The 20,927-nt window shown below is 52.6% G+C and overlaps 1 protein-coding gene across 3 annotated transcripts; it reads right to left on the bottom strand.

Annotated features, from left to right (window-relative positions):
* Positions 1-13,255: 13,255 nt before the first annotated feature.
* Positions 13,256-20,447, bottom strand: KLHDC8A (kelch domain containing 8A). 3 transcript variants are annotated; one of them, XM_059904773.1, is made up of 6 exons: positions 20,240-20,447; positions 19,299-19,885; positions 16,417-16,581; positions 15,969-16,184; positions 15,253-15,354; positions 13,256-14,363 (listed from the first exon to the last, which is right to left on the bottom strand). In XM_059904773.1, exons 2-6 carry the CDS (start codon positions 19,672-19,674, stop codon positions 14,170-14,172), a joined length of 1,053 nt encoding a protein of 350 aa, XP_059760756.1. In that variant the 5' UTR covers positions 19,675-19,885; positions 20,240-20,447; the 3' UTR covers positions 13,256-14,169. The 3 variants fall into 3 exon arrangements, with proteins under 3 accessions (XP_059760756.1, XP_059760770.1, XP_059760762.1); XM_059904787.1 differs by lacking the exon at positions 16,417-16,581; XM_059904779.1 differs by lacking the exon at positions 15,253-15,354.
* Positions 20,448-20,927: the final 480 nt, after the last annotated feature.

Consider the following 20,927-nt stretch of genomic DNA (forward strand, 5'->3'; position numbering starts at 1 on the left):
TGGTCCCCACTTGCCACAACTAGGGAGAGCCCTCGCACAGAAACGAAGACCCAACACAGCCATAAATAAATAAATAAATATTAAAAAAATATATATATATTACACTGCTACTATTTAACTTGTGTCCCTAAACCTGTAAATAGCTGCCCACTCAAGTTTTCCTTTCTGTGATTTTGGAGCCAGGTAGGTCATGACATATGGCTTGGTTTTTAAGGCCTGGAGCAGAATCCCCAGGTCCAGAATCCCCATACTGAGTGTCATTTAGAGTGAAATGAGAATATCTACAGGCTCTCCTCCATCTAGATGTGGAGTGTAATGGGGAGAAAGGAACATCTCCCCTTGAGTCTTCCTGGTAGCTCAATCCTGTGCCCAAGGCCACACAACTGGTGAGAAACTGGCAGAGCTGGGATTCAGAGGCTTCGGGAGGATGGTGCCTCCAGCTGTGTATTCAGGACATGCTGAAGATCAAGAAGGACTAGATCCCCAGTGACTGAAATTTATATTTAGTGTCTGCCCGCTTTCCCACTTCCACTGATCCTTTCTATTGAGAGTTAGGGAGGGAGAATGGGGCCGTTGGCTTCCTTTATAGCTGGAGATGATCCACTTATGCAGGAAACCAACCCTGCCTCCCCAAATCTGGAGGACCACAGGAGGTGGTAGCCAGTTTGGCATTCTTCTCACTGCCGGCCTCCCCTGGGTTATCTGTGAAAATAGAATGAGGCCCAGGTGAAAGTTCCCCCGACGTGCTGTTTCCTTTCCCCAATGAGATCTGCATCCATTCCTGGGGCCCAGGTAGCTGGGGCCATCTAGATAGATTAGGGCTCTCAAGAGGAAGCATGGGTAATATAAGAGCAAACACAGGGCTGAGTGTTAGGAGCCCTGAGTTCTAGTTCTGACTGACACCAACCATGTCTGTGGCCTTTTACTTCATCACTTAGTCATTCTACAAATACTGGTGCCCACTAGGTGCTGGCCTATGGATATGATGGTGCCAGGGTGGACATGGTCTCTGAGAGTTCTCAGTCTAGTGAGAAATAAGCAAATCCTAGACAGAGGAAGATGTGTCCACAATGGGGGAAGAACAGAATGCCCTTGGGGTATATAACAGGAGGGAGCCCCTAGCCCAGAGAGGAGGAGGTTGGTCTGGGGCAGTTTCCTGCAGACAGAGCCTTTTAAGCTGAGACCTGAAGGATGTGAGACAGTTAGCCAAATGAATCAATATTTTCTCATAAATAAGATGAAAGAATCATACAGATGAGCCTAAAATTCCCTTTCAAGCTTAATCAAGACTTCTATGAAATCTAGATTAATCTAGACCTTATCTAGATTCCAGGTATCCCTAACACTTAGCCCACTGCTAGGCACAAAAAAGGCACTCAATAGATGCTTATGAACTAAAGGAATGCATGTGCAGTGGAATTCAAAGGCTAAAGTGATTTCCCTCTGTTTCCAGCTAAACTGACTATTGCAGGGGTGGGGGGGGGGGGGAGTTGGGGGTAGATCTCCCGTACCTCTTGGATGTTCCCTGCCCTCACTTCAGCTTCCTTTGATCAGAATGTGAATCCCCATTTAGGGGGCAAGCCATGATAGCCAAAGTCTGCAGAGAAAAGAGATCTCAGTTCCAGTCAAGATGCAGCCTGCCGGCCTCTAAGGAACTACAAGAGAGGGCTTTAGTGATGAATGGACCTGGCTGCTGTCTGCCTACAGCAGACAGGCCAGGGAGGCAGACAAACAGACACAGAGCCGGAACAGCATACAACTCGGAAATGATCTTAACTGCTGAAACTCAATGCTCAGATTCCTTAAAGGGAGACCTGGTCTGTCTCAGAGTGAGAATGCCTGACAGAGAATCTGATTACGTCAGGGGACTTGGCTGCCGGCAGATATTGGGGAATTCCTGGGTCATGTGCTCGGATGTGCCCAGGAATCTGGGCTGAGCTGAGCCATCTCAATCCTGCCCGCCCCACCAGCCAGTTGCGGGGCGCTGGGGGTAAGCCTACTGTTGGTGATCACTGTGTGAGGGGCTCTGGGATTAACCATTTATTGAGCCTACTAGGTGCTTCGCTTGGGAGAGTTAGGAACAAACATCTGTGCCAGTCCTTGCACACTTCACAATCTGTGTGTGTCTGTGTGTGTCCAGACCAGCAGAAGAGGATGTTAATGTGGCTCAGGGTAAGGACTGCTGTGATGTGTGAAGTGCAGGGTGCTCGTGGGAGGGCAGGTGAGGGTACCAAGGCCACGCTTTGGGGTATTTCTACTGAAAAAGAAATACATCTAAGATGACTCTTGAGGGGCAACTAAGAATTAGCTCCCTGCTCTCAGGAAGTTTACAGTTTAGTAAGGGAAATAAGATAAATAAAGTACCATCTAATCCAAAGCAGAAAGTGGGAAGGCTCTCAAGACACGTACATAACACAACACTGTAAGTCAACTATACTCCAATAAAAATTTTTAAAAAGTAAAATAAAAGCTAAGAAGAAGGTTAGATAGGTGGTTTGGTCAGTAGCACAAATTTAGGGCACAAGAGAGGCACTTAAATGCTTGAAGGAACTTCCCTGGTGGCGCAGTGGTTAAGAATCTGCCTGCCAATGTAAGGGACACAGGTTTGAGCCCTGGTCCGGGAAGATCCCACATGTCGTGGAGCAACTAAGCCCGTGCACCACAACTACTGAGCCTGCGCTCTAGAGCCCGCGAGCCACAACTACTGAAGCCCGCGCAATGAGAAGCCCGCGCACCTCAACGAAGAGCAGCTGCCCCCCACCCCGGCTCGCCGCAACTAGAGAAAGCCCGTGCACAGCAACGAAGACCCAATACAGCCAAAATTAAATAAATAAATTTATTTTTAAAAATGCTTGAAGAAAATATGAGGGAAAAAGTTTTATGAGTGTTAACCAAAAAATAAGCAACTTCTTGCAACTACCCTATGTCTGGTCTCATACCATAAATTTCACATCCCCATATCTACACTGTTAATTCAGTCATTCCCTTGGAGAGATGAAAACTATAATAAATTTAAACTATGTATGTATTAAAAAAAAAAAAAAGGCAGGTACAAAATGCCATGTGGGGCTGAAAGGATGGGTCAGGGGTTTGAGGGAGGGCCTCACAGGAGGCCAGCTGGACCTTGAAGGGAGGGTAAACTGTGATGAAAGACCTTCAGGGATGGGGTGGGGCTGGGGTAGGAGTGAGGGGAGATGCTGAGAGAGTAGTGGGGGCAGGAAAGTAGAGGGCCAGCTAAGCACTTTCTGGATCTGATGAGCTGCAGGGGAGCTCCCAGGCCCTAGAGCATCTCCTGCCTTGGGATTTATCTCAGTATAGATGCCTGGGTCCCTCTTTCCTTCTCTCTGGAAAAAGGGCTGCAGCAGGCTAAAGGGCTCAGCTTACCACCTCTTTGCCTGAGACCTCAACCATTATATTTCCCTTCCTCAGAGCTCTGAGCTACAGCCCTCTGTAACTGACACTCTCAGGTGGTGGACAATATGGCCTTGAAGGTGCTGACCTTTCTTTCTCAGGGACTGGTGGAACTGCTTGGTTAAGAACCTGCATGTTACAAGTGGCCCTCCAAGATTGGGAGTTGGGCATCCGAAAACAGGATTGTGAATTCTGCAAGTCTCTGGCAATTTGAGATGCTTGAATCAATGCTGCCCTCTGCTGACCGAACTAAGCCTAGCAACTTTTATGGGATGCCTGATGCTGTGACTCCAAGTGGAGGTCCGCTTAGGCAATTTGTTCATTTAATGAGCAATTTGTTCATTTAATTCATTCATTCAACAAATATATACTGAGCAACTACAATAATAGGTATAATGTTATCTGACATTTATTGAGCCAGCCCTGGTTCTAAGCATCTTAGATATAGTGTCATGTCCAAGACCACTCAGTCCTAGCTACGAGTAACACAGCTGGGAGGCAAACCCTGTCAGTCTTACATCACAACTCAAGTCCCTAAGAATCACATTGTCTTGTGGTGCCCACATGGGCTTCGGAAACACAAGATGGAACTGGTGAGCCGCTTACAATATAAATTTAGTAAGCCTTACCAGGAGTCTGGGGAATTTTGTGCTGCAAACACTGAAAACAGTCCCCAAGCTCTCAATTACAATGCGAAATTGAATGTTATTCACAGGCCAGGCCTGGGAGGGATGTGACCAAGGAGAAGCTAGCTCTGCTCCCCAAGCCAGAGAGTTTGCACTGTCTCCCACCTGGAGCAGCAGGGAAATTACACACAGACGGACAGGAGTCACGAGTCCTTGATTCCAGGGAATTCCCTGGTGGTCCAATGGTTAAGACTCCTCGCTTTCACTGCTGAGGGCCCGGGTTCAATCCCTGGTCGGGGAACCCCGCAAGTTGTGCGGTACAGCCAAAAAAAAAAAAAGGAGTCCTGGGTTCCAGCTCCTCTTTTACCACTACCCACATTGTGGTCATGGCCAAGGACTTTCTCTTTGGGGGGCAGTTTCCTCATCTATAGAAAGGGATTTGGATAAATCAACTCTGAGTTCCATTTCAACTCTGCTGTAACTTCTCTGCAATGTTTAAGTAGGGACAAATTAGAAATCTCAGTCATACCTGTTCTTTTACCCACCTGGCAACTGATTCCCTCACTACAGGACACTCAGGACCCCCATTCCCGCTCCCACCCCTGGCATGATGTTTTGGCTCAGGAGTCTGACACCCTGGGCTCCAGGCTCTGCTCTGCCACTAACTGACTATGACTATCCCTTATCTCTCGGCAACTCTCTGGATAAGAATTATTATCTTTTGCACAGCTAATACATTTACTGTGTGCTAGTCACTGTATGAATGAATTCAGTCCTCACCACAATTTTATGAAATAGGTTCTAACGTATGATTATCCCCATTGCACAGATGAGGAAACTGAGACACAGAGAAATTAAATACCTGCCCACATGGGGTTACAGAGCTGGCAAGTGGTGGAACCAGATTGGAGCCTACGCAATCTGGCTCCAGAAATAGCATTCTCAACCATCATACTTTGGCTTGGAGAGGATTCTTGATTTACCCAAGTCTCAAGTAGACTAAGCTCTCTAAGTCATAGTTCACTCAACCTGAAACGTGCCTCAGGACCCCTCGTGGGCTTGCTGTGGGATGAAACAAGATGTGAAGCTGTCAGACTGATGGTTTCCTCTCAGTCTGCTTGGGGTTTTGCTGGGCTCTGGTCCTCCCAAGTCCGCTCCCCCCAACCCCCATTCTGGCTGAGACCCAAGTGTGTGTTTGTGTGAATGGGAGCTATGACAGCAAGGGGCTGTCCCCCTGAGCTACAGCTGATCTGATCTGGGACAAAGGACTGTTAAGATAAGTTCAGCGTTCAGCGCTAGGAAGTGGTCATTGAAACTGCCCAAGGCTGGAGCTCTGTGCTGGGGGAGGGAGGGAGCAGTCTCACTTGGTGGGAGAAAAGGAAGGGCCTTTGAATTACTCTCACTGCTTGTTTTTTAATGCCAGACAAGGGTTCTTGTTGAGAGTTGGGAGGTGGGGTGGGTGGATATTTGTGTAGCTTTAAAGTCTAGGGCTTCTAGTCAGTACTTTGGAAAGGGGTCTCCTTACCCCATTGTTAACGGCAAAACAAAAAGAGCTCCTTTTCTGCCCCTCACTTCTATGTTCTTTTCTCAGTCTCTGAGGTTGTGTAATTCCCATTGCTGTGGGGTTGGGAGGTAGAGGGGGGCACCTATGCTTATGACTGGGACAAAAGCTTTCATGGGATTCCTCCACTGGGTACCCAGTCACCAAGTACTTTCCACCAACTAACCCTGGTGTGTTGTTGCCGTTAGTCATCTGAGATCCTTGATGGAATGAGATGGAGAATAAGTAAATAAAAATAAACCCCTGTCATTACAGGGGTCAATACTTTCATACTCACTGATCCTTCACTGACCCTGTGAAGTCAGGGCCTTGGGTTAGATTGTGGGGTACAGAGGCTGTTGATATAGATGAAGAAGGGGGTACATGAGCCTCAGAATGGCAGTCAGAGAATGGGTTTCCATACCGAGCTCTGCCCCTTGCTGGCCACATGACCTAGGGCGGGTGACTCAGTCCCTTCAAGCCTCAGTTCCTATTAGCCAAAGGAGATCCTGAACGTGGAGCCTCTTTGTAAACTGGAAAAGGCTCCCCAGCATATGGCTGTGGGTACTGTGGCTTAGGACTCAGTACTTTATACTCCATTTAAACGCTGCTCCCTTGAGGGGGCTGAGTGTCTTCCTCCTCCTGGCCCTGCCTCCACAGCCGCCACCATGCACTCAGGGAGGTCCAAAGAGGTCCAGGCAGGACCAGACAGGGCAGGGCATGGGAGGTATGCCCAGGAGGGACGAGGGAGGAAGGTCTGCCCGGTGCCGCCTCCCTGCCCATGCTTGGCTCCCACTGGCAACCTAAGCCCTTTGCCTCCCAAACTGATCCTGGAATGTAAACCCCTAGCCAAGCACATTCTTTAGCCAGGTCACCAGCTCCTGGCCCTTGGGAAGGGAAGGCGGGAGCTAGCATTTCTCTTGGCCCTGAATGACACTAGCACAATCTGGTGCTGGGGCTGCTACCACCAGCCTGGATTAATAGGCTGGCTGTCACCCACAGCTTATGAAAAGCCCAATTCTGACCTATCACTCCTGTCAGAGCCCGGGGAGAAGGGGACCCACCCCATAAGCAGGGGGATTTGAAATACTGCTGATTTCCTGGCTCTGGTTCCTCATACCAGCCAGATGTGCTCAGAGGAAGGGGGGCTTTGTAAAGGTTACTCTCAAAGCTGGTGCTCTCTGGGCCCTTGGTTGTCTGACTCTCATTCTGTTTGGTCGTTTGCTACACATTTATTCCATTCAGTCACTTGTTACACATTTAGGCTCTGGTGCCCAGCGCGGTGATGCTCTGGGCCCACGAGGGTTAACAATCTCACCGTGTCCTGAGGATCCCTGTGTGTATGGGGGTGAGGTGGGGGTACACAAGGAGGGGGTATTCTGCATTCTGCGGGGAGGGATGGGCTGGGGCAGGGTTGGGAGGGGAACAGCAGGGACAGTTTAGGGAACTGCCTGCTCCCAGTGGTCTCCCACAAGCCACACTTGGCAGAGGTAAGGAGGGGAGGCTGGAAGGGCAGGACTTTTGTGAAGGGTCTTAGAAGTCAAGACGGAGGCTGGGAATCACCTGGAGGACCAGGGGCAGCTGAGGGTGGGTGTTTCAGCTGTGATGGTGCAGGCAGGTTTGCAGATGAGAACGGTTACTGAAAGGGCAGAGGAATTCAGCCGCCATGTGGAGGGGGTTGGAGGCGAGGGATGAGATGGTCGTTTTCCACCCAGGGTTGAGCTGGCTTCCCCGAGGTGCTGGGACCTGAGGTCTGAGGCAGAGTAAGACCAGTTTGGAAGGGCAGCTCCAATCCAGTCCCTTCTCCTACAGATGGGGACGCTGGATCTGGAGTGGGGAGCCTGGGAAAGAGGCTTGTAAATTATTATTGCCTTACAAACGTTTGTTTTTAAGAATGTGAATTGCTAAACTGAGATTAGGACCAAGGCCCGTTGTCTGTTGAATGGGAGGCCGGTCACCCCAAAGTCCTCCTTCTGGTCCTCCAGATAAGGCAGGCAAGGTGGGCCACCTTCTGGCGACAGTGAATGGGGCCGCAGGAGTCCCTCACCTCCTGGCACATCCACACCCTCCCTTCCGAGGCTGACCGAGGCTGGAGCCACCAACCGCAAGCCCGGAGTTCCTCGCCCGCCCCATCTCCACACTGCAGCAATGTGGAGGGTGTGGGGAGGGGGAGGCGGACCCCACGAGCCTGGGGGAGACAGAGTTCTCCCTGAACCACCTAGAAAAGCCACCACTTCTAAAGTGTCACCTCAGGCATCAAGTCTTCAGACACTTCCGGGCCTCCAGCCCCTCACCCCATTGACCTTCTGAGTCATCTGCCAGATATTTCCTCTTCAGAGGAGGTAGGCGGCTGGGAGGTTTTGCATGAAAAAAAGAAAAGTCTCAAGAATTCAGTCTGGCTAAATTAGGAATTGGACTGGGGCACCAGGATCTTTCCCCGTTCTTTCCCTTCACCCATTCACCGTTTCAGTCCAGGTTTATCAAGTGCTGGCTGCGTGCCGGGCACGGACCAGGTGCTGAGCACGTGAAGGTAAGCAGGGAAGCCACAAACGGTTCCCCCCGCCCGCCCCGCCCTGCCCCGTTTACGGAACTTGTGACAACTTGGGGAAGCCACAGGACTCCTTTGGGTCTCAGTTTCCTCCCCTGTAAAATAGATGGATCCCAGTCTTTCCTAAGGTCCTAGGGAATTGAGGGTGCAAAGGTCCCCCTGGCTGTTACAGCAAACTGTGCACGAGGTTCTGGAGGGGCCAGCAGTGTGGATGTCAAAGCAGTGGATGCTCCAGAGCTGGCAACTCACCGTCCACACTGAAGGGGTGCTGAGCCCGGGCGCCTGCTCCCAGTGTGTGTACCAGAGTGTAAGTGTGAGGGGCATACGTGTGAGTGCAAGGCGTGTGTAAGAGCATAAACATGTGCGTGAACGGGTGTGCACATGCGTGTGAGGTGCATGCAGATGTGTAAAAGTGTGGGGTGTATTTGAAGTGTGTAGGTGTAAGAGTTTAAGGCATGTGTGAGTGTGAGCTATATTGTAAGAGCGTGAGGCAAGTGTGAAGCATAAGAGTGAGGTGTGTGAGTTGTGTATGTGAGCATGAGTGATTATGTGAGTGTAAATCTGCGAGTGTACATGTAAGGTCTGTGTAAGACTGAGGGGTATGTGGGTGTGTGATGTGGGTGTGTGAGGTGTGTGTGAGCATGAAAGAGAGAGGGGAGGGGAAAGGGAGAGAGGTGAATATGTGTGTGTGTATGTTTGTGAGTGTGCGCATGTGCAGGGCTCAGGCTGGCCCAGAGCATGCTGGGTGGAGTCGCAGGAAGCTTGTCTGGTATGAAATACCAACTGCACATAATCTGTAAAGGGGTCCATTACTCTTGGAAAGACGGACACTTTGGCCTCTGGGCTGCGGACGGTGGTTTCTTGGTGCTCTGCTTCATGCCATCAGGAACACGTGGGCTCTGGGGGTTCTTTGAACCAGGCACACACCTGCCTGGGGAGCTCAAATGAACTGGATATTTGGGAAAACACCCCACAGTTTAAATTATTAAAGGGTCACATCCTGAGGGAGAATGCAGACTCTACAAGAACGTAACACAGGGCACTCTAGAGACACTGTGCCCTTGCAGCCAGCTGGCTCGCCACCCTTTCCCAGAGATGGGCTCCTCCCCCCTACTTCCCACCCCCACCCCCGTCACTCCTGGCACCGCCGATGGAGAGGGGTGTGCTTGGAGAGGCGGCCACAACCATCATATCACACTGATGCCGACCTTCCTCAAACCCTTCTTCTCGAGGCATCGACCCACTATTCAAGGTCGGCACAGGCTCCAGCTTGCCTTCTAATCTTCTTTCACATCACTCCCCACTCCTGTGTGCACTTTGGCACCCAAGTCTCCCTTCCCTTGAGGCCCAGTTATAACAGCAGTCTCCTCCAGGAAGCCTTCCCAGATCAGCTCAGTCCTCAGAGCCAGGAAGAGGCAAGGAAGGTTCCCCCTCCCTCTTGATTTCAGACTTCTAGAATTGTGAGGCAATACATTTCTGTTGTTTTTGAAGCCACCAGTCTGCAGTATTTTGTTATGGCAGCCCTAGGAAACTAATAAAATGGAAACTTATCTGCCCAACCTGTCTGGGTCCTTTTATGTGCCCGTCTCTTCAGCTCTTGCTTGTGCTCTGCCTCATGCCTTCACTTCTGCAGTTGTCTAATGCCAACAAGAAGCGCCTGCCCACGCAACTCTTTGATCTCACCAAGCCTGGCCTGAGGCTTTGGTCCTGTTCTGCCGCCACCCAGGGGCGGGGATGCCATCTCTTACTGCAGAGCTCAGAATGGTGGGCGGTGGGGGTGTGCACTCCCCTCCACCCTGGCAGCTGGATTAGAATCTCCGTTCCATCACTTGTTAGTTGTGCCACTTGGGTTAGTCATAGGGTTCCCGGTTCTGTTTCTTCTTCTACAAGATGGGGGTTGGAAAAGGCCGATGGCACCCCCCCTCCTGTTCAGGGTATCTGTGGGCCAGAAAGCTCAAAGCAAATGCAAGAGATCATTAGAAATTCTGGAGGAGAAGAAGCCATGGAAGGGAGGGACTTGTCCACTTTCTGTGGTTCTAAACCCTCCTGGCACTTTAATTGCCCAGCAGATGGACCTTCCTCCAGAGGAGGCCTGACAAGCTCGGCCCACGTGTTTTCCTGAGGATACCAACCCCACCTGGGGTTCTTTCTTTTAAAAAAAAAAAAATTTTTTTTGTTTATTTATTTATTATTTTTTTGGCTGTGTTGGGTCTTCATCGTTGCATGCGGGCTTTCTCTAGTTGCCGTGAGCGGGGGCTACTCTTCGTTGTGGCGCGCGGGCTTCTCATTGCGGTGGCTTCCCTTGTTGCGGAGCGTGGGCTCTGGGCGCACGGGCTTCAGTAGTTGTGGCGCACAGGCTTAATTGCTCCGCCGCATGTGGGATCTTCTTGGACCTGGGTCCCCTGCATTGGCAGGCGGATTCTTAACCACTACCCCACCAGGGAAGTCCCTGAGGTTCTTTCTGATCTTAGATGGTGCCTTGGTGATTTTACTTACTTCGTTTTCCTCAGAAGAGGAACTTGGCTTATCCTATGTTCCAATGGCACAAATCTGATCATGATGCTTCTCCACTTAAAATCCTTAATTTGCTCCCAGTTTCCCATATGGATAAAGTCCAGACTCCTTAGCAAGGCACGTAAGGCCTCTTGATCTGCCCTGCCTGTACTTCCAGCCCATCTCCCTAGATTCTCTGCAATGTGCATGTTGTCCCTCAGTGGACTTGAGAACACCTCTGTCTCTCCGTCAACAACAAAAAATAATAATGCAGCTACTCACCTTATATATGCAAATCATTTTGTGTATAGCAGGTAGCTCTTAACCTCAGTGAGGCCTTATTTTGTTCATTTTACAAATAAGGAAACTGAGATTCAGGGGTTAACAACGTACCCAAGATCAATCCGCACATGACAATTATGATTTGAACCCATATTTCTGGCTTCAAAGCCTGGGGTCATCCTCCTCTGCCTGGCTGTCCTCCCTCTTCTTTCAAAGTGCAGTTTGAGATTTGTTTTCTGGAAACCTCTCTGATCCCCTCAGTTCCTCTCAGTTCTCTGTAAACAGTAAGGATGGGGCACCTCTGGGTTGCACTAGCAAAGGCTGACACTTGTCTCATCAAATACTAACTGCAGATTTAGTCCCCGTCTCCCTCCCAAGACTGCAACGACTGGAGGGCAGGAATCCCAAGTCCAGCACCATGCCAGACACATAACTGGAGTTCAGTGTCAAACAATGCTTTGGAATAGCTGACACAGTCACAGAGCCAGAAGGGAACTTTCCTGGGATGTAAATTTAGGAATATTCTATGCTCATTTCACGTTAGGGAGCCCTTCCCAATCTTTCCTTGCTAATCCTCATACTCATTCCTTGGGAAACAAAAGGAATGTTTGGAGCCCTCCATCTTTCCAGGTTTGACATTCTGAACCCTTACATAGTACAGAGCAGCTGATTTTTTTCCCTTTCCTACGTGCTATTCCATTTGAGGCAATGCAGTACTGTGGTCACAGGTTTTAGAATCAGACTTGGTTCGGTCACTTACTAGCTTGTGACCTTGGACAAGTTATATAACCTCTTGGAGGCTTAGTTGTTTCATGTGCAAGACATGAGGATACTGCCTTCTCCACAGAGTTGATCTGAGGATTGAAGCTGGTGCTTTGCCAACTTGTGAGATGGCATTGTCATTGCTTTTGTTTTCCACATTGGGAAATGAAGACAAGAGAGGGGAGGGAACTTCCCAGAGAGGGACGGGGATGAGAAGGCCTATGGCGGGGAGGGAAGTGAGGCCCAGAGCCAGGCCATTGGACCCCAGATCCTGAGCGGCCTCTGCAGCACCATGAGGTACAGCCATGAGGTGTGCCGCTGACACCCCCTATTTCCCTCGCTCCTCGGTGAGCCACACCCAAAGTCTTCCCAGCATGGACCTCCAAGAGGTGAGTCCTCAGCAGATACCAGCTTGAGCCCTGAGTGGCCCTCACAGGTTGCAGCGGTCAGTCCCCCATTCTCATAATGGGAAGAACCTTTAGGGCTGGCTACAGCCATAAGGTACCCCAACTATTTAAAATGCCTCAGTCCCATCCACAGGTCTGGTGCCATCTTGTGTGCTTGGAAAGCCTCCTACACACAAGGCTAGGCTTCCTGTTAGAAGGGGTGGAGGGACCCCATTTGTAAATGCCTTTCTTGGGGATGGGTTGGGGACGGTGGGAGCAGGCAGTGCAGAGACTGAAGTGCAATGGAGGGCTGGGCTTTGCAATGCTTCCCCTAACCTGCTCCCCCAGCCCCTCTTTCTAACAGTCACTTCAGGGGGCTCAACGGAAATGGGCTGGGGGTGGGGGTCTGGAAGCAGTAGGGAAGGCCTCTCTGCAGTCTGCTCCGCAGGGGGCACCCGTGGCCACAGGATGCCAAGGTGGGAGGGAAAGGCTGGGCCAGCAGGTGGCAGTGTCCTTCCAGTGCCCAAGTAAAGAAAAAGATCAGGTACGAGAGAAAGGGAGGCAAAACGACTGTCCCATAAGGACCCTGGTTCCGCTTGTCTGTGAAGGTTCAGTGGAGGTGTTACCTCCTCCAGGAGTCTCCCCCTGACCCCTCAGACGGGTGTTCCTGCTTCAGGAGAAATAATCATACCAGCGTGTGGTGAGTGCTCTCTGACCCCCCCCCCCACCCCTCCAGGGCACGTATTTTTTTCATCTTTGTATCCCCCTTGTTAGCACAGCTTTTAAAAATAACTTGGAATCAGAAAGCGGCTATACCAGCTAAAAGGAGGCATGTCCTTCACGTTTTTACATCAGTGAGCAATTACCTTTCTACTGTGGGCAAGACAGAAATGAGCTCGAGCTGAATGAACTGAGGCCAGTCATAGGAGTAACCCAACGAAGAAGTCAGTTAATGAGTGCAGCCTTTTCCCAACACGCCTGTGGGCATCAACGCTCAGGAGAGGAAAGTGTGCTGTTTTCCTAGGAGTGAGGTGACTGGTCGGGGCAGGGTGGTTTGAAGGTAGAACCTCCTCAGAGGGAACAGCCAAGAACAAGTGGTCCCTTGGGGCCCCATTTAGCCTGAGAATGTCAGAGGGACTGTTTCATGCGGTCCCCTCCGCATATCAAGACACCGTCCACCCCGCCCCTGCATCAGCGTGCCAGAGAAGATAGGAATATAGATTTTAATCATTGTGCTGCTGCTGTTAACCAGAGTGCAATTAATCCATCCTTTGTGGATTTTGATGCCACAGTGTAAATAAGGTTTCACACAGAAACACTCTGGGGCTGTCAGTGACAAAGGGGAGGGGTGCCTCTGGTGCCTCTGGTGGGGAGGGGTGACCGAAGGAGAAATGAAGTGAGGAGAAGAGTGGGGAGCAGACCCTGGGCTGGGAGTCTGCTCCAGTCCCATCATTACATTCCCATCAGGACCCCGAGAGGCATGGGTCCTTCCTGGCCAGGGCTTCTGACCTGGACCAGTGCACGTGAACCCGACTTCCCTTCCAAGTCAGCCGCCTCCAGCTTCAGGGCCAATTCTTGCTGAGTAGATGAGGTCCAGGGCAGGCCCACAGTTGGTCACCAAAGGGGGAAGGGATGTAGACCAATGGAGAGAAGAGGGGTTGGGACCCCTGCAACCCTTCTCCATCTTCCATCCCAAGAGACCTTCAGACTAGCGCAGATCCAGGGAAAGGACAGCTACAAGTAGCTATCCTCTGGGTCAGAACTGCCCTGCCTACCCCCTATCCTGGAGATGGGAGAGGTAAACCCACAGGAAGGGAGGTAGCATATACTCCTGCTACCTACCTTTCTCTGCTTGAGCAGTAAGTGAGGACTCTCCCCAGAGGTCACCTGAGCTGCAACAGGGGAAGGGGGATGGCAGAGTCATCGAGACTTCTTACAGTTTTCTCGGATTGGTAGGGTTTGGAGGTGGAGAGGTCATTTAGAGCCCTAGGGCCTAACCCCACTGGCTGCTGACAGGAGCTGGCATCCGGGGAAGCAGCCCAAACTACTTTGATGAGATCATTCCTCTTGTCCAGAGTGGGGTGATCCGGTCCAGGACACGGTGGCTGGGCCCAGAGCCAGCTAGGAGTCAGAGACACACAGGGCTTCCACCGCATCGCTCAGACCCTGGTTGACACCCCCCACGGCCAGGAGGCAGTTCTTGACAACGATGCTGGAGCAGGCACAGCGGGGCGTGGGCATGGCGGGGAGGACCTCCCACTTGTTTTTCCCCGGGTGGAACGCCTCTGCCGTCTCCAGGACAGTGGGTTGGTTCCCTGAAAGTGCCAAGGGAACCGGACCTTACAAAGGAGTCCAGTCACCTATCTGCCCCGGGGAAGTCCCCCCATCTGGCTCCCCGCCTCTGGAAGCACAAGCAGAAGCCAATCAACCTCAAATTCCTTGGCTACAGAATTGCTCCTTCCCCACCCTTTTGTCAAACAGCTGCTTTGTTCTTCCTGCCTTCTCTGTCTTTTCATCTCAAGAGTAACTTTCTTTCCCCACCGCCTGCTTTTACCAGAAGTTTCTAGACACTACTGCCTCTCTTCTGCCCTTTACTAAGAAAGCTGCTCACATGGTCTAGCTTACATCAAGCTGCTTTCCTGTGTGGGTAAATAGGGTGTCTGTCCACACTGAGTAAACTCTGGGTTCCTGGAAGCTCCGCTGCCCATCTGTCTCTCCCCTGTTGATGTTGGGGTCCCGCCTTCAAAATACCCTAATCTCTGGGAGGTCTTATACAGCAAATCCTGAATTCATTAGAATAACTGATTTGATCAGACTGCTTTTCTACTCTGTGAGAGAGCTGGGTATCCAGGGAGAAGAGAAAGAGGACCAAGGCCAATCCCTGCCACACTTTCACCTCCAGTCATTCCTGGATAGGGCCCCAGGGACCTGTGCTTGGCAAGCCTGTGTCACATGGTTATCAGTATGCCCCTTATGCTCTCTGGGCCTCAGTTTCTCCTGTGTAAGAGGACAGATAGACAGCAACTGAGGCCCGTCCATGGAGACATGACATCTAGGCTGGGAGGAGGGGAGTGCTTTGAAATTCTTTGGAGTAAAGCAGTAGGCAGGTGGTGTGCAAGGAGCCAGCACCCTCTCCTGCTCATGCAGAGTGCCTAGAATCCAAGCACCAGAACCACAGTGCCAGCCCGGAAGATCTATCCTTACCAAGTCCTCCAGCCACTATGACCCGTCCACTCAGAGAGCCGGCCACAAAGTCTGCCCGCCGCTTCTTAAGGAAGAATGAGCGCTCCATCTTCAGCCATCCCCCTACAGGCCATGCATGATGGCAGGAGATACACAGAGAGAATCAGATGCTGACCACCTGCTCCTCCAAATACACATGAGTCCCAAACTGCTCTCACCCAAGGCAGCATCTCCACTCCATCTACCCTGTGTGCTCAGTGCACATACAATGTCTCCTGCTGTTTGAAATGACACTCTACCCTCTCCCATGCTTGCTGCAATCCAAGGAACCATAATCTCTTATGACAAATCACCTTGTTCTACCTCTGTTCTCATGGGCTTTAAGCTGGAAAGGAGGCTGACTAGAGGCAGAGAGCGTCAGAGTCAGGATCCTTCTGTTTTTTCACGAGTAAAAAACAGGAAAAAGCCCTTCCTCACCTGACTATGGCTGGATGTTGTAAGAATGGACAATAGGTGGAAAAGGCTTTGATAAAAACAACCAACCAACCAATCAAAGGGAACCCTGTACAGATGAAAGAATTTGATCCCAAGAGTAGCCTTGAATGGAGAAGGGTGTTCAGACTCTGAAAGGCTCACCCAGCTGGGTAAGTGAGCCTGGGTGGATGGATGGGATGGGGGTAAGGTGGGGGATTCAGCCAGAAGGGAGGTGCGCAGCCGGGGACTGGTGCCCAGCTTACCCTGTTCCATGTCGAACACGTCCATTGTCCGGAGGAACTTGGGCTGCTGGTAGAGCCGACCCTGCCGCAGGCCACCCAGGCTGTACAAGCGGTCATCTAGGGTCACAAAGCTGGAGAAGGCCCGCTTGCAGGGAATGTTGGGGAACTTGGTCCAGGAGCGAGTCTCGATGTCAAAGACCTCGAAGGCGTTGACCGCGTACTTGGACTGTCGTCCCCCTGGAGGCCAGAGTAGGGCGAAGGTTGGGCAGAAGAGTAAGTCCCTGAGGACTGGGGCTGGGTTTCCCCTTCTGACTGTTATCAGATCATATAGGAAGCTCCCTGAGGGGTGGGGCAGCATGATTAACCCCCACTGCCCAGGAGATGCTCAGCACACAGGCACTGCTTCCAACCGGAACTGACCCGGGGGAGGGAAGAAGGGCCAGACGTGGGCCAGACAACCTGTCCTTACCCAGCACATAGATCTTGGAACCTCGCAAGAATGAGGTGGCAGCATATCTCGGGGTGGGCATGGGTGCTAGAGACACCCACATGTCCTTGAGCATGTCATAGTGTTGGAGGTGGTTGTGTGGACGGAGGTCCAGGCCCATCCCGCCTGCCGCGTACACTCGGTAATCTAAGGAGAAAGGCCATACAATAGACACTATGAGACAGGCCCACTGTACTCAGCTCCTACCATGGCCAGGCTCTGTTAACCCCTGGAACACAAGCACTGAAGCCCGGCCAGGTCCCAACCACCGCTCTCCCTGAGAATGGGTTGGTGGCACCATTAAAAGTTCCTGCCACAGTCAAGCCTGGGTCTTCTTGAAGCCATGTCAGGCCTACATGCCTTAGCCTCCCTTGGTGTCTGGCCCTTGGTTAAACCCGAAATACTCGCACAGAGGTAGACTGCAGTGGAGTCTGGGCCTGGACAACACTTTGCAGGTCTTATCCCCTCCATTCTCCTCCTTCCTGGGCAGCCAGAGGGATGCCAAAGAGGAGGGGTATTCCTCTGATACCCTCCAATAGTGGCCTCTTCCCCAGGCACTCCCAGATCAGAACTCTCTAGACCTAGCAGGAGCCTTTGGAAATGAGGTCAGCCCTGCTGTTATTGGCCTTGTGGGACACTGGCCTGCTGCCGTCTCTTTCTTTGTCCGGATAGGAGAAGGCTATCCTCCTTCATGCACAGGAAAGCTCTGGGCTCCAGGAGGCACCCTGCACTGAATGGGCTAGGGGTGAATGAGGGAGAGGCTTTGAAGGAGAGAAAACTGGCCCCTATAAGAAGCCCTGCCCAGAGAAGTGAGTTCCCCCCCACTCTCTACTGCTCTTGGCTGCAGGTGACACAGCGCAGCAGAGAGGATAGGCAACGCCTCCATGTTTCCCTGGGCCTCACCCCAGTACCTCACGCAGCCTGTTAAGGACACAGCCCTACCCCCAGGGCCCTCTTTTTACCCAGGGACTCACCCCTACCCGGGATTCTGTCTCCTAGTAGCCAGTCCTCCCCGCTTCTGGCTCTATGAGACTTTCATTCTTCAAGGGGATTGCAGGGATGAGTACTACTTCTTTCTACTTTCCAATCTTACTAAAGAGAGGGAAAAAAATCCCAACCCTAGCCTGTGGCGGGGAGATGGGGCCTGCTAATGAGAAATTTACCTTACACAAACTCCGCCTCTTCTATTCCTGTTTTCACCCGGACACCTCCAGCTGGGAACCCTCACATCCAGACCACATTACCATTCCTGCACCCAATTCTTACTCATTCTTTCAGAGTCACCTGGGTGTCCCTGAACTGCAAGGCTGGGCTGAGAGCGGTGGCTCAGGACCTCCTGTGGCACCTGCATCACCCTACTTGCCACACGTTACTGAAATAACCTTTGTATGTTTCTTCTTTCAATAGATTGTTAGGTTCTTGAGATTTGTTAATCTGTGGCCCCAGCATCTGCTAGAAAGCATGGCACACAGGCATGTAAATTCTTAGTAAACTAACTATTGAACCCATTCAATGCCATAGTTAAGAGCACAGACTCGACCATCACCTGCTAGCTGCGTAACCTTGGGCAAGTTACTTAACCTCTCTGGGCCTCACATTGCTTCTCTCTAAAATGAGGATAATAATAGCACTTACCTCATCAGACAGGTTGTGAGGGTCAAAGGGGTTAATACCTATAAGGCACCTATGGTAAGGACTCAATAAATGTTGGTTCTTAATCATTCAGCCCCACTTATTGAGATCTGCAGATAAAGGACTACCCTTTCCCTCTCTATTTCCCCATGGGCCTCCGTGCCTTCCATCTTTCTTACTGGGAATTCAGGAGGCCCCATTGGCTACTCTGCCCTCAGGGATTTTGAGTTAAGAGTTTCTCTCTCTGACCTTCATTGGTAAGACCCGGGCTCCTAAAGGCAGGGATCAGATCTTCTGCCTCTTTCCTTCCTCCCTGGGACCTAGAACTGTGCCAGGGACAGAGCAGGTGCTCAAGAAATACTGGTTTCTGATCTACAGTAGACCTGACAGGCAGCTGAAATGGTTTTGCAAGAGAAGAAGGGAAGGTTGCATCCCACTAAGCCTGTCTGATCTGAACTTGGGGTCTCCTAACTCCTGCTGGGCCATTTTCCATAAAACCCTGTGTGTTTTAGCAAAAGAGCTTTCAGAGCCCCCCTCTGTGCTCTGGGCTGTACCAGGCCTGAAAAGGAAGAAATGATGGGCTTGGAAAAAGCAAAATGAGAATCAAAGCTATGTGATCAGCACATGCATGCCCTGAGAACCTAGTGAACCTGGGCAAGATGCCACAGAAGCACGACCCTCAGGAACATTCTGGTGTCCACTCATCAGTGTCTCTGAGATTAGGAGGCAGATGGTGGGGAGAAGGTCCTGGAATCAGGTCCCAAAGCCCTCCCAGTGGGGCCTGGTGATGGTACGAGGATGGCATGAACATCCCCAGGGCCCCAAATAATTGTCTGGAGGTGGTGGCGCTTGCAAGGAAGATTTCAGGGGATTTGGTGCTGTGGGTGGAAGGCCCAATCATTCTGCTGAATGAAGGGATGTACAGGGACATTGCACTAACCCCCTTTGGCTCTCCCCTCTGGCCCGGCCTGCCCAGCTTGCTGGGAGGAACCTGGTGGGGTGGAGTGGAGCTCTGGCATCATATGGATTTACTAGACGCTTCACTTGCTGAGTCTCAATTTTCCCATCTGTAAAATAAGGCCAGCGGGTCTCTAGTTTTAGTGTCCATTGTAAAGATCAACTGGGGATCAGGAGTGTGATAGTGGCCTCCAACTCAGTGTTGGCTTCCATCCCTTTCCCCGTGGCCCCCCTCTCCCTTCTCTCTGCCCGCCCTCAGCCCTGGCCCCACTCGCCTTTGGCCGTGACAGAAATGCCCATGGCGGCCTCGCGCAGCATGCTCCTCTTCTTCCACTTGCCCTCATCGATGTTGTACATCTCCACGACCTTCAGAGGCAGCTGACTGGTGCCCACACCCCCGATCACCATGATCCGCTTCCCCAGGGCGGTGACAGCCACCCCGGCCCGGGCTGTGGGCAGGGGGCGCAGGTCGGTCCACTGGTCGGCCTCGGGGGAGTAGACCTCAAAGCAGTCCACGGGGACGCCGTTGTCGTCACATCCCCCGATGGCATAGACCTGCCCCCCGGTTTCCAGCAGGGAGCAGTAGACCCGGCGGCTGGGCAGTGGCGCCAGGCGCTTCCACTGGAAGTCCTTGACGTTGGGCACCTCCATGGCAGCCCCGGGGGCCCCGCCCGCCGCGCCCCCGCGGAGCGCCGGGGGAGGTGCGAGCCAGGGGTCCGCCGGCTACTCCGCGCCCCCTCTCGCCGCCTCCATCTCGCTCCTGTTCGCCGGCTCCCGCCCGACCCCCGGCAAGGGCCCCGACGCCGGCCAGCGCTTCACTGTCCCTCAAGACTCAGCGGTCCGGCGGCGTCCGAGCCTGGCCCTGCGGGAGGAATGGGGCGAATCAAGGGCAGCCGGGCCCGGCGCCCGGGCCTCCTGGCGTGGGCGGGCGAGCGGGCTCCCAACCCCCCGCCAACTTTCAAGGGAAGACGCGGCGGCGAGGGCGCCACCCCGCGGCGGCATCAAACCCGCACCGCTTTGTCCCCCGCCGCTCCCAGCCAGCTGGTCGGAAACCCGTGGAACGCGTGGAACGCGTCCGGGGTCGGGGGCGTTCCGGGGTTCAGGGTGCCAGGCTGCCTCCCGGCGAAGCAAGGAGTTAACACCTTTCGGCGCCGCCGCCTGCCTCCCCCGGCTCTTCCTCCCCGCCAACTCCCGTCCCTGCCCCCGCGCCACTTACACAGCCAGGCCAGAGGAGTGCGGCGGCGAGGCGCAAGCAGCGCATTACCCGAGAGCGACGCGGGGAGCAGGGGAGAGGGCGCTCTGTCCTTCCCCGGTCCGCACACCGCTGTCACACGCAGAAGAGGAGACTAAATGAGCAGCAGGAAGGAGAAGCGGAGCCGCCGCCGGAGGGTGGGGTGCGGGGAGGCCGGCGAGCCTGCTCCACGCACATCCCCACCATCAGCCGCCACACCTGTGCAGGAACCCGCGTGCGCCCGCGGCGAAGCGAGCCCTGACCTCTTTACAGAAGCCCTGGCGGCGCCCGGCCTGCGGGGGAGGGAAAGGGCCAGGTGGGAGACGCTCACCTTGCCTACTGTTCAGGGAAAGCGGGGCACTAGAGCCAAGTACCCAGATGACGGGGACTAGACTCCCTCCAGGGTGGGGGTGGGCGGTTTGTGAGTGTTTGTTTTGGATGAGGAGGCGGAGAGTCCAATTACCCAGTTTATCTACAGTACACAAACCCAGTTCGTGACAGCCTGGCTCAATAGTCGGCTTTGCTTTGGGGGAGGTATTATCAAATGGTTTAACCTAATAGAAGCAAGTTATGTGGGTGTGACGCACGCAGACCTGACACGGGTGCATCCGAACAATGTACACACCGACCTGCGTACAGATGCATAATTTACACATCACCTCACCCTCCACCC

The sequence above is a fragment of the Balaenoptera ricei genome, chromosome 1, assembly GCF_028023285.1.
Source record: "Balaenoptera ricei isolate mBalRic1 chromosome 1, mBalRic1.hap2, whole genome shotgun sequence".
Classification (NCBI taxonomy): domain Eukaryota; kingdom Metazoa; phylum Chordata; class Mammalia; order Artiodactyla; family Balaenopteridae; genus Balaenoptera; species Balaenoptera ricei.